Source organism: Lissotriton vulgaris, chromosome 12, assembly GCF_964263255.1.
Source record: "Lissotriton vulgaris chromosome 12, aLisVul1.2, whole genome shotgun sequence".
Classification (NCBI taxonomy): Eukaryota; Metazoa; Chordata; class Amphibia; order Caudata; family Salamandridae; genus Lissotriton; species Lissotriton vulgaris.
In genome coordinates this window covers 36,284,132-36,296,571 of record NC_141700.1, presented here as the reverse complement: position 1 = coordinate 36,296,571, position 12,440 = coordinate 36,284,132, and the positions used below count along the sequence as shown (strand labels likewise).

The 12,440-nt window shown below is 45.9% G+C and overlaps 1 protein-coding gene across 1 annotated transcript in view; it reads left to right on the top strand.

Annotated features, from left to right (window-relative positions):
• CALR3 (calreticulin 3) overlaps positions 1-12,440 on the top strand; it is a 120,341-nt gene that overhangs the window by 69,442 nt on the left and 38,459 nt on the right. The window contains exons 6-7 of the mRNA XM_086946329.1: positions 5,456-5,569; positions 12,257-12,400. Of these exons, the coding sequence (XP_086802455.1) occupies positions 5,456-5,569; positions 12,257-12,400 (258 nt within the window). The remainder of the gene's footprint in view (positions 1-5,455; positions 5,570-12,256; positions 12,401-12,440) is intronic.

Here is a 12,440-nt window from a genome sequence, read left to right as displayed (position 1 = left end):
TCTACCCACCCCCATACTGCTGGCCTATGCTGGGAGTCCTGTGCACCCCCCTCATATACCTGGACACAGCTGGGAGTCCTGTGCACCCACCCCTCATATGTCGAGACACTGCTGGGAGTCCTGTGCACCCACCCCTCATATGTCTGGACACTGCTGGGAGTCATATCCACCCACCCCCATACTGTTGGTCTATGCTGGGGGTCCTCTGCACCCACCCCCCCATATGTCTGGACACTGCTGGGAGTCATATCCACCCACCCCCATACTGTTGGCCTATGCTGGGAGTCCTGTGCACCCGCCCCTCATATGTCTGGACGTTGCTAAAAGTCATATCCGCCCACCCCCATACTGTTGGCCTATGCTGGGAGTCCTGTGCACCCACCCCTCATATGTCTGGACACTGCTGGAAGTCATATCCACACACCCCCATTCTGTTGTCCTATGCTGGGAGTCCTGTGCACCCACCCCTCATATGTCTGGACACTGCTGGGACTTCTGTGCACCCACCCCTCATGTGTCTGGACACTGCTAGGTGTCATATCCACCCACCCCCATATTGTTGGCCTATGCTGGGAGTCCTGTGCACCCACCCCTCATATGTCTTGACACTGCTGGGAGCCATACTGTTGGCCTATGTTGGGAGTCCTGGGCACCCACCCCTCATATGTCTGGACACTGCTGGGAGTCATATCCACCCACCCCCATACTGTTGGCCTATGCTGGGAGTACTGTGCACCCACCCCTCATATGTCTGGACACTGCTGGGAGTCCTGTGCACCCACCCCTCGTATGTCTGTACACTGCTGGGAGTCCTGTGCACCCACCCCTCATATGTCTGGACACTGCTGGGAGTCATATTCGCCCACCCCCATACTGTTGACCTATGCCGGGGGTCCTCTGCACCCACCCCTCATATGTCTGGACACTGCTGGGAGTCATAGCCACCCACCTCCATTCTGTTGGCCTATGCTGGGAGTCCTGTGCACCCACCCCTCATATGTCTGGACACTGCTGGGAGTCATATCTACCCACCCCCATACTGTTGGCTGGGAGTCCTGTGCACCCACCCCTCATATGTCTGGACACTGCTAGGAGTCATATCCACCCACCCCCATACTGTTGGCCTATGCTGGGAGTCCTGTGCACCCACCCCTCATATGTCTGGACACTGCTGGGAGTCCTGTGCATCCACCCCTCATTGGTCTGGACACTGCTGGGAGTCCTGTGCACCGACCCCTCATATGTCTGTACACTGCTGGGAGTCCTGTGCACCCACCCCTCATATGTCTGGACACTGCTGGAAGTCATATCCACTCCTCCCCCCCATACTGCTGGCCTATGCTGGGAGTCCTGTGCACCCCCCTCATATACCTGGACACTGCTGGGAGTCCTGTGCACCCACCCCTCATATGTCGAGACACTGCTGGGAGTCCTGTGCACCCACCCCTCATATGTCTGGACACTGCTGGGAGTCATATCCACCCACCCCCATACTGTTGGTCTATGCTGGGGGTCCTCTGCACCCACCCCCCATATGTCTGGACACTGCTGGAAGTCATATCCACCCACCCCCATACTGTTGGCCTATGCTGGGAGTCCTGTGCACTCATCCCTCATATGTCTTGACACTGCTGGGCGTCCTGTGCACCCACCCCTCATATGTCTGGACACTGCTGGGAGTCCTGTGCACCCACCTCTCATATGTATGGACACTGCTGGGAGTCATATCCACCCACCCTCATACTGTTGGCCTATGCTGGGAGTCCTGTGCACCCACCCCTCATATGTCTGGACAGTGCTGGGAGTTCTGTGCACCCACCCCTCATGTGTCTGGACACAGCTAGGAGTCATATCCACCCACCCCCATACTGTTGGCCTATGCTGGGAGTCCTGTGCACCCACCCCTCATAAGTCTTGACACTGCTGGGAGTCATATACACCCTCCCCCATACTGTTGGCCTATGTTGGGAGTCCTGGGCACCCACCCCTCAAATGTCTGGACACTGCTGGGAGTCATATCCACCCACCCCCATACTGTTGGCCTATGCTGGGAGTCCTGTGCACCCACCCCTCATATGTCTGGACACTGCTGGGAGTCGTGTGCACCCACCCCTCATATGTCTGGACACTGCTGGGAGTCATATCCGCCCACCCCCATACTGTTGGCCTATGCCGGGGGTCCTCTGCACCCACCCCTCATAGGTCTGGACACTGCTGGGAGTCATATCCACCCACCCCCATACTGTTGGCCTATGCTGGGAGTCCTGTGCACCCATCCCTCATATGTCTGGACACTGCTGGGAGTCATATCCACCCACCCCCATACTGTTGGCCTATGCTGGGAGTCCTGTGCACCCACCCCTCATATGTCTGGACACTGCAGGGAGTCATATCCACCCCCCCCCCATACTTTTGGCCTATGCTGGTAGTCCTGTGCACCCACCCCTCATATGCATGGACACTGCTGGGAGTCCTGTGCACCCACCCCTCATATGTCTTGACACTGCTGGGAGTCCTCTGCACCCACCCCTCATATACATGGACACTGCTGGGATTCCTGTGCACCCACCCCTCATATGTCTGAACACTGCTGGGAGTCATATCCACCCACCCCCATACTGTTGGCCTATGATGGGGGTCCTCTGCACCCACCCCTCATATGTCTGGACACTGCTGGGAGCCATATCCACCCACCCCCATACTGTTGGCCTTTATCTGGGAGTCCTGTGCACCCACCTCTCATATGTCTGGACACCGCTGGGAGTCATTTCCACACACCCCTCAGATGTCACGCACCGTACCCCAACATTCCTGGCGTGTGTTCGCTTCGTATCACATTTGCAATGGTGCCATACGCGAGCGCGTGACGCACCGAACCCCAATATTCATGGCGTGTGTGTGGCTCGTATCACTATTGCAATGGTGCCATACGCGAGCGCATGACGCATCGTACCCCAACATTCATGGCGTGTGTGCGGCTAGTATCACTATTGCAATGGTGCCATACACGAGCGTGAAACGCACCGTCCCCCAACATTCATGGCGTGTGTGCGCATCGCCTGACCCGCCTGGTACCTCAACAATCATGGCATGTGTGCGCATCGTATCACTATTGCAATGGTGCCATACGCGAGCGTGTGATGCACCGTACCCCAACATTTATGGCGTGTGTGCGGCTCGTAGCACTATTGCAATGGTGATATACGCAAACGTGTGAAACGCACCGTACAAGTACACCTCCGTTGTTGCGGTATGTTGTTCTCACCGTCTGCGCCCTCGTCTGTTTCTGTGCACCAGGTCGGTGGCTTACAGGACTGGGATGACACAGACCATGGGGTTCATGGTGTGTATGTTGCGCACCGGGGGTGCGGTTCGGGCTGGACTCTGCTTTTACTGACATTTTCAGCTCCCATAGAAAAAGGGTCGTACGGAGTGTCGCCGACACGAATCGTACTTGCTGGGCTGGAAACTAATGCTTGTTTGCATACGTACGTAGCGTACTGCGTGATCTGGGTACAAATCGTATGTATTTTTTTGTCGTATGGTGTTTGGTATGATTCGTACCGAGATCTGCTTTGTGTTTGGATCGTACTTGATCGTACGTATGGGGACGTTGAAGGTGTACGATTCGTACGGGAAATACGCTCCATACAACTATTCGTAGGGGATTTTACCGAATTGGAATCGGCCCCTTAGTATTAGAAAGATATGATTTTTTTCAATCTCAAATCAATGGAAGAGAGTCAATGTCCCATCATCTGGCCATTCCTCAGATCAGAGTCACCCAGAATAAGAGTGTATTCACCGAAGGGCACAGTGCAGGCACGTCTCTGAGCATTTTCAACATTTCTTAATTCATAGGTTTTGTAAGTTCTGCTAGTTGAAGCAATTGTAATACAAGACGATAGAGCTATGTGTATGCTGAAATGCACATTCTTATTTTTTATGCAAAGGAGCTGGCAACTGGTGGGTTACAAGATTCTGAAGACAAGCACTCACCCACAACTAGTCCCTAGTTGGCCACCAATTCTTATTTGAAAAGATGTAAGGCCATATGTACTAAACATTTTACCATCTAATTTGGTAAATCAGAGAAGTTTGGCACCGGTAAAAACTATTTTACGATTCAGAAAATGTAGAATTGTTTACTGATATTGTTTTTAGAAGGGCTGTATTTTGGCCATACCTTCAAAATACCAAATCTATAGTCTATGTATCAATGTTTTGCCACCGTAATTACTGTTTGCAAACCACTGATAAGGTACTGACTCCCAAGCTGGAGTGGTAACTCACTTGCAAAAGGTAAGAGGTCAGCTTGGGACCTCTTCCCTTTTGCAAATTAGGGTGGCAGCTATGGGGGACTATGCAGTGGTGTACTGAACCGCCCAATAAAGTTTTTTCCAACCTGGTTTGTTTTCAAGCAGCTCTGTTAAGCAAACAGGCTCTTTAAAAAAGCTTTTCAATTTTGAAATGTAAGAGTGGCATGATGGTCGACAGTGCCTTGCAGACCCCTATCTTTGCAGCCAATTGTAGGAGGTTGTCATTTGCAGTGAGCCTAATATATTTTCAATGGGCAGGGCGTTCTGTGACCTCCCCCCAATTCTGAATGGTTATTTTGATGACCAAAGAGATAGTACATATGTCAATTAAAAAAGTAATTCAGTAGTGGCAAAAAGTAAATACGCAAACAGCAACCTCTTTTCTGCAACTAAACGTTTAGTAAATATATCCCATAGATCTCTAGTTCTTTCCTTTATGTCCAAGACTTACTTAGCAGTTGGGCTACAATGGATGAAGAGGAAAGAAAGACGAAAGATCCATATGTTTGGCCTTTTCATCATTTTAATTGGTGAGATAGTTCTCAGCTATGATGACAAGCAAGGCATACTTCAGTTTGTGATGTGTGCCATTTAAATAGATAATATAGGACACAAACAGCTCTCTATAGGCATGTAAGTACTATAAAGTCAATTAATATAACTTTGGACCTTTTTTTACTCCCTCCTCCATGACCTCTTTCACCTTATTATTTTCTCTCTGTCTAATTCTGCCTCTGATTCTTTCTCTCCACTCCTTGATTTACTCCCTTACTGTTCTGTTCTCCTACACCTCAAGCATTATAATACAATATAAAGTTGATATGAAATGATATACTGCTATATTTTAGATGGGCACATTTTGGTTTATCTGATCATGTTAGTCAAGAATGATAGGCATGTTGGGGGTTTACATGTGTACATTCCCAGCGTATTTTATTTGTAGAAAGCAGACAATAATAAAACGTAAACACCATGTATTCCAAAAGCCAAGCTAGTAGATAGTTAACTGCTGATTGCTTTACAATTTTTTTTACCATAATATGTATATATTTTGTATTCCTTAAATGTAAAAACATATTCTGTGATTGTAATTGTAGTACTTAAGTATTCATATTTGTTCTGCTTTTCTTTTTAAGGACTGGGACCAACCAGAGTTTATTATCGATACTTCTGTCAAGCCACCATTTAATTGGGACGTTAAGGTGGATGGTGAATGGGAGCCTCTTAAGCTCAGAAATCCTAAGTACAAAGTATGGCATTAGTTGTTTAAGCTCTGTTGCTTAGAGGGCAGTCACTTTAAAACATATTCTCAAATATTGTGTTTTAAGGGGACAACCTCTCAGACCAATTCTTTCTAATCCCATTTTAAAAGGCCAGTGTGGCGTGTAGGTGTCTGTTCTGCTTTTGTATAGCTGTATGTTAGATGCATACAAGCATTGCACATTAACGGCAATAAAAAATACACTGGAAGCTGGCTTATAACATATGGTGAAGGTGAAGCTTGAAGGCAAGTTTTTGTTGCCTGGTAAATTACCTTGTGGTTTGTTACCACAATATCCTGTGTGGAATACGTTATATAAAATATAAACACAACCATACGAGGTGGGGGGGGGGCAGATTATTGTTATTACGACTCTTTGGCACAGGAAGTTGTGTAACCTACACTTGCCAGGTAAGCACTATAGGTCCTAATATTCATTTGCTAATTGGTAAAAGCTTAAATAATCATCGGTGTTTTTGGTTTTCTTTTACTTCACTTTATGACACATATTCAGATGAAGTTACATATACATATGCGATCCAATGTATCATGTATCATTTGTGTATATACATTTTTTCAATTTTCAGCTGTTCATATGCCAAAAGAAAAGGTATAGTTGCTGAAAGGTGCGGTCCGAGGTACCTAACGGAAAGACGCTCAACTCTGTGGAGAAGTTCCCAAATTTGTGTGGTCAATTTTTAGATTTGCCCAACTGTTGCATTAACCTCACAATAGCTGTAATAAATGGCCAGTTGAAGCGGTTCTTTGCCTTTTGACTGCCGTGGACCGCCACTGAATTACTATTGGAAGCATGGATTTTTACGATATGTGTTTCGTCAAATATAGAACCAAGCATACATCAAAGCAACATTGTATAAAATATTTTCTTTATTTCACAAATAACCTTAGCATGTCTCTATGGGGCATATGTACAAGAAACTGTCGGAGTGCGGTGTTACGCCAAAATTGTTAACGCAGTGTCTGTCAGATTAAGGATGCAGTGATGTGCCTTATTTACAGAAATACGGCGCACCGCTGTGCTTCCCCTAGCGCTGGTGCTAAAGAAGCTGCCTAGCACCAGCGCAGGCACTCTTGCGTCATGTTGCAAGGGTGCATGCGCTGCAGGGGTGATTGTTTATGTGCCAGGAGGTACACCTTCCTGCACATAAACAGTCTTTACAGGCGATTTGCTGTTTCTATGTGTGCTGCAGAAAGAGCAAAATATGAGGAGAAATGAAAAAATTCTCCTCGTATCGCCTGCTTAAGACCAGATATTTCCTGGTGATATTTTTGTTGCTGCCCCATACCTTGTAAATATGGGGCAGAGTCAAAAAGCCATGGGTGTTGCGGCCGAAGGCCCACTGCAACACCCCTTTCACTCTAAGTGCTGCGTGAATAGGGGCATTATTTACAAGGCAGCGTTAGGTTGCCTTGTAAATAAGGCGAAGGACATAACGCCACCAGAACGTTGCAAAAAGGGACGTTCTGGTGGCGTTAGCTTCTTGTAAATGTGCCCCATTGTCTTTTTTGCTCTTAATGGTTCACTTCTTTTGTTGCCGCATACTAGTGCTCAATAGAAGCAATCATTTGTCTATAGTACTGATTGCTGTACTTGCTGCTCCCACAAGTCAAGCTAAGGAACTTACAGGCACAATCATCAAAGCCTTTTGCGATCGCAAACGGTGCGATTCGCAAACATAGGCAGTTTGCAAAATTAGCTTTTGCGATGCATCAAGGGTCGAGGCTGTCGCAATTTGAGAATTCGCAAAAAATTGCGAGTTCTCAAATTGCGATTGCATTTAAGGAATTGCATTTTGCGATTCCTTACATGCAATGCATGAAAGTAAAACAATCAGTGATTTCGCTATTTGGTCAGCAAATTACCATAAAGTTGAACTTCATGGTAATTTGCAAAAACTTTGAAAAATGCACTTTTGTGCATTTTTCAAAGTTTCATGTTGCGCACACACATACCCTTAGAGCATGTGTGTGTGCAACATATGTGCACGGATCAATTTCAGGGGTGCAACAGGGTGCCCTTTTGACACCCCGGAACCCTTGAAATTGCATTCTTCAATTTGCAATTCGAGAATGTCTTCCCATTCATTCCTATGGTCCTCTAGGCCCTTAGGAATGAATGGGGATGTATTCCTTAATTAAGGAATGTTTAGAAATCACTATTTTTTAAGTGATTTCTAAATGCATAGGCTTTTGCAATTCCTTAATTGCGATTCCTTAAAAATCGCAATTAAGGAATTGCAAAAGCCAACAATGATGCATGTGCCTGTGATTCTTTGCCTGCCACCAACAGGAAAAGCTATGTGTGAATGGACAACATTAATGCTGTATTGTCAGCTGTTTTAGAGTTATTTTACTCGTTTTTCTTATGATTTTAAAATTGTATTTTTTCACTCTGTGTTTGCAGACAGCATACCCCTAGGCCACCTGCACACATTTTCGCCACCATTTGAGGCTTTTAGCTGCCGTTTTTGAGCTAAATTGGGGTTAGGGAAATCTTCCCACGGCGGCCATTTTGAGTGTGCCCAGAGTGGTGTGAGCGCTCTAGTGGTACATATAAAAGGATACGGTCACCCTATCGCGCTAGCGGTCGCGTTTGCGCAAGCGCCGTCCCTAGCGCCGGAGTCTCGCCTGAGTCAGCCCGTCTGTGCTCCGACGGGCTCTGGGCTCTGGCAAGTACTCTATACATCATCTGTGAGTAAGTTGTTTCTGATCTACTATATTGCATTATGGTTCTTTCCTATTCTGCTGTGGAATTACATTCATGGCGCCGCTTTGCTAGCAAGACCTGTTCTGTATGTACATTGCCCTTCCCCAAATACAAATGTCACCAATGCGGTTTCGCTCTCGGAATACCAGCGAGCTGCAGATCGCTTAAGCGCTATGTCAGACGCAGCAGGCCTGTTAAGTCCAATACTATCTCTTCACATTCCTGTTTACATTTTTGGAGTATTAATTGTAGATCTCTCCCACAACACAAATATAACATCTGTGACTTCATCACTGATGAACAACCGGATGCTGTGTTCCTTACAGAAACCTGGTTGCATGACAGCTCTGGCCCCGATATTGCCGCTGCAATTCCCCCTAATTACGTCATCGTAAGAAAGGACAGAGTTCTAGGCAAAGGGGAGGGGGGATAGCCATGATCTTCAAATCTAAGTACACCTGTAAATTTGAAGACATTCCTTTCAAAGGTTGCGAGGCAGCCCTTTTTAGGCTAACTATTAACCCTCAGTTCACAATGACAGGTCTATTAATCTATCGCCCTCCTGGGAATGCTAATCCCTGGGTTTCTTCTTTGCCAGATTTCCTGGCCCCCTTGCTGCTTAGAGCAGCCAACTTTTCGATTCTAGGGGACCTAAATATCCATCTCGAAGATTCCGACAGTACGTCCACTAAACAGCTTATTTCTACTCTCGAGGTTTTTAACATTCAACTCTTGAACTCTGCCCCTACACATCTTGCTGGTCACTTATTAGATCCCATCCTGTCAAATCTACAGTTGGACTGCTCTCAGAAAGCACGCCCAATAGAATGGTCTGACCACTTTGCTGTTCCTTTTTCATTGGATATTACCAGGACAGCATTACAGATCGGAATGGAAATAGATAAACGGACACGCAGTTGGGGGAAAATTAACATGCCAGAACTTAATAAACAATTATTAAGGACACTTCCTAACACCGACCTATCTATCTCTGCACTAAATTGTGCAGTTGGTCAGTGGTTAAATAATGCTGTTGATTCCACGCTTCCCTTGACATATAAGAAAACTATGCCTCATCATCCACCTGCACCTTGGTTTTCCGACAAGCTTAAGTGCCTTCGCACTCAATGTAAGATTTTAGAAAGGAAATGGAGGCGCAATTATTCTCCTACCCGCAAAGTAGCTTACAGAGAAGCTCTGAAGGGCTATCATAACAGCTGCAAAACAGCCAGAGCAGACTATACTAAAAAAATAGTTTCAGATGCACAAAACTGCCCTAAGGTGCTCTTTTCAGTTGTAAAAAAACTGACAGGAGCGGACTCTATTCCTACGCCTCCCGCGCTTGACAAGGTTCAATGCCAATCCTTAGCTGACTTTTTTGTTAAAAAAGTCGACTTGATCTATGATCTTTTTACCCCGCCACCGATGGTAACACCTTTTGCATCTGGCACTGTGCAGTCATCTGCTAATGTTGACAACGTTGCCAAACTCTCTGTATGGCAGCCATTAGACAAAAGTTCCTTTTCTTCTTGTCTAAATAGTGTGCGCTCTGGCTCTCCGTGCGATGCACTTCCGGCTAAAATACTCAAACAATTAGATCCCTCCACCCATCAGATTTTTGTTAAATTGTTAAACGCCTCACTTACTGAGGCATATGTACCCCAGCCATGGAAACACGCTATGGTAGTGCCCTTGTTAAAAAAGTCTGGTGCTGAAATCTCGAATCTTGCCAACTTTCGTCCAATATCCCTGCTACCCATCTTCTCTAAAGTGTTAGAGAGACACATTAATACCCAGCTCACTGATCTGGTGGAAAGTTCTGGTTTCTTACATTCCTCCCAGTCGGGTTTTCGCTCTTGCCACTCGACCGAGACAGCCCTTCTTGGGGTGACAGAGAGTCTCCGACACGGTGTCGACCAGGGTGAAACTATGGCGCTCATCCTGTTGGATTTGAGCGCAGCTTTCGACACCGTGTCACATTCCATCCTTCTTGACTCTCTGCGGTCACTCGGCGTGACTGGTAGGGCCTTAGCCTGGGTGGCCTCCTTTCTTGGCGAGCGAACCTTTCAAGTTTTCTCCCCTAAGGCGGCATCAGCGGTCTGTTCCTCAGCGCGGGGTGTCCATACTCAGCCCCCTATTATTCAATCTTTATGTAAAACCCTTGGCTAACATTGTAGAGCAGGCGGGGCTGACCCTGTTCTCTTACGCTGATGACACCCAGATCGTCTTCTCCCTATCAGGGCGAGACGAGAATAACCCCTCTGCACTAAAGTCGGGCCTCATTCTTGTGGCGGACTGGATGCAGAGGAACTGTCTCAAACTGAATGGAGAGAAGACAGAGGTGGTCATTTTGGGGAAAAATAAGAACCTCTGGGGCCCTCAGCATTGGCCAAATGAGATGGGTGCACTTCCTGTACCCACACATGCTGTACGTAACTTGGGAGTTCAAATTGACGACAAGTTAACAATGAAGCAGCAGGCCACTAAGGTCGCAGCAACCTGTTTTTCTACTCTCAGGTGGCTACAAAAGATCTTATGGATGCTTCCCATTCCTTCCCGTAGAACGGTTGTCCAGGCATTGATAACATCTCGCCTGGACTATGGCAACATACTATATTTGGGTGCTGATGTAGCCACTGTTAAAGTATTGCAGGTTGTACAAAATGCAGCCGCGCGACTCTTGAAGAATGTCCCTAGAAGAACTTCTGCATTATCTGCCTTGCATGATCTTCATTGGTTGAAGATCTTCAGCCGCATAAAGTTTAAGGCATTATGCTACATGTTTAGGATCAAGCAAGGCATTGCACCTACTTACTTACAAAAACTGGTACAACTTTACAGGCCCAAACGTACCTTACGATCCTCGGAAATTGGCAATTTCTCTATACCAAGATTTAAGCTGGCAAGGATGGGGGGACGTTCCTTCTCCTATCTTGGTCCCAAATATTGGAATGCCCTGCCCACTGCCCTTAAATTAGAGACCAGTCTTCTTCGTTTTCGCAGAGCACTGAAAACGCTGTTGTTCACATAAGTAGTTGGTTCCTGTATGCTGGCTATCTGATATCTTCTTCTCCAGTCTGTCCCTAGCGCCGGGAAACCCACTGTGGGTAGCTGTGCGCGGTAAAAGTTTAAATAAATAAAATAAATAAATAAATAAACTTTTACCCTCTAATTTCAGATTATTTCTAATTTCCAAACTCTTAAAAATGTTACACTTTCAATTTTGCTTTTTTGTTCTGTATATACTTTATTAATCTTCTAATATTTAATTTTCTAAACAGTTGCAAACCAATTAAATATGCATCAGCAATTTATTTTACTGTGATGAATTGGTTCTATTACTCCTTCTGTGGCTGTATGATATATTTATGTGAACTTTTCCAATAAAAATGTTTTAAAAAAAAGAATTTTCATCACCGACCACAATTTAAGAACCACTAGCCAATTGTGTTCTGATTTATGCGTCTTAAATAAAATGAGTAATGCAACTTCTGAGTCTATAGGCAGAGCCATGTCTTATAGTAGCCGCTCCAAAAGGAGGTCTCTCAATTCTGTTCTGAGTGTATACGGTATTAATGATCGAAGGTGTAGTAAACTCTCTAGGATTCCCATTGAAGTGAACACTACGCTCCTTTCCAGTTTTTACCATGGGGTTACAACTTGCATCTCACAAACGAATGTGACAATTTAGTCTACTGCTTTTCTACATTGGTCAGCATTTAGAAAGGTGCAATGTGGCAGGGTACATTAATGTAACCTTAAAGGTCTTTTCTTATCTAGCATTTTGTAGCTTGTACAATGCTGTGCCTTTTTACTAATGTCATATTGTGAAACATGACGCTGCCATCTTTCTTCTAGTAAATGCCATGGGCTGCACACAGGTCTGCCTGAATATGTCTGGTAGCCCCTCCAGTGGTGCACGTACTCAGCAGAGTTTCTTATTTGCAGGGTGAATGGAAACCATCGCAAATCGTTAACCCAAATTTCGCAGGAGTCTGGAATCACCCAGAAATTGACAATCCGGATTATGCTCCTGATCCTGACGTATACAAGTATGAGAATATTGGGGTGATAGGACTAGATCTCTGGCAGGTTATTACATTTGATTTATTATTGCCTTGTAGAAGGACTT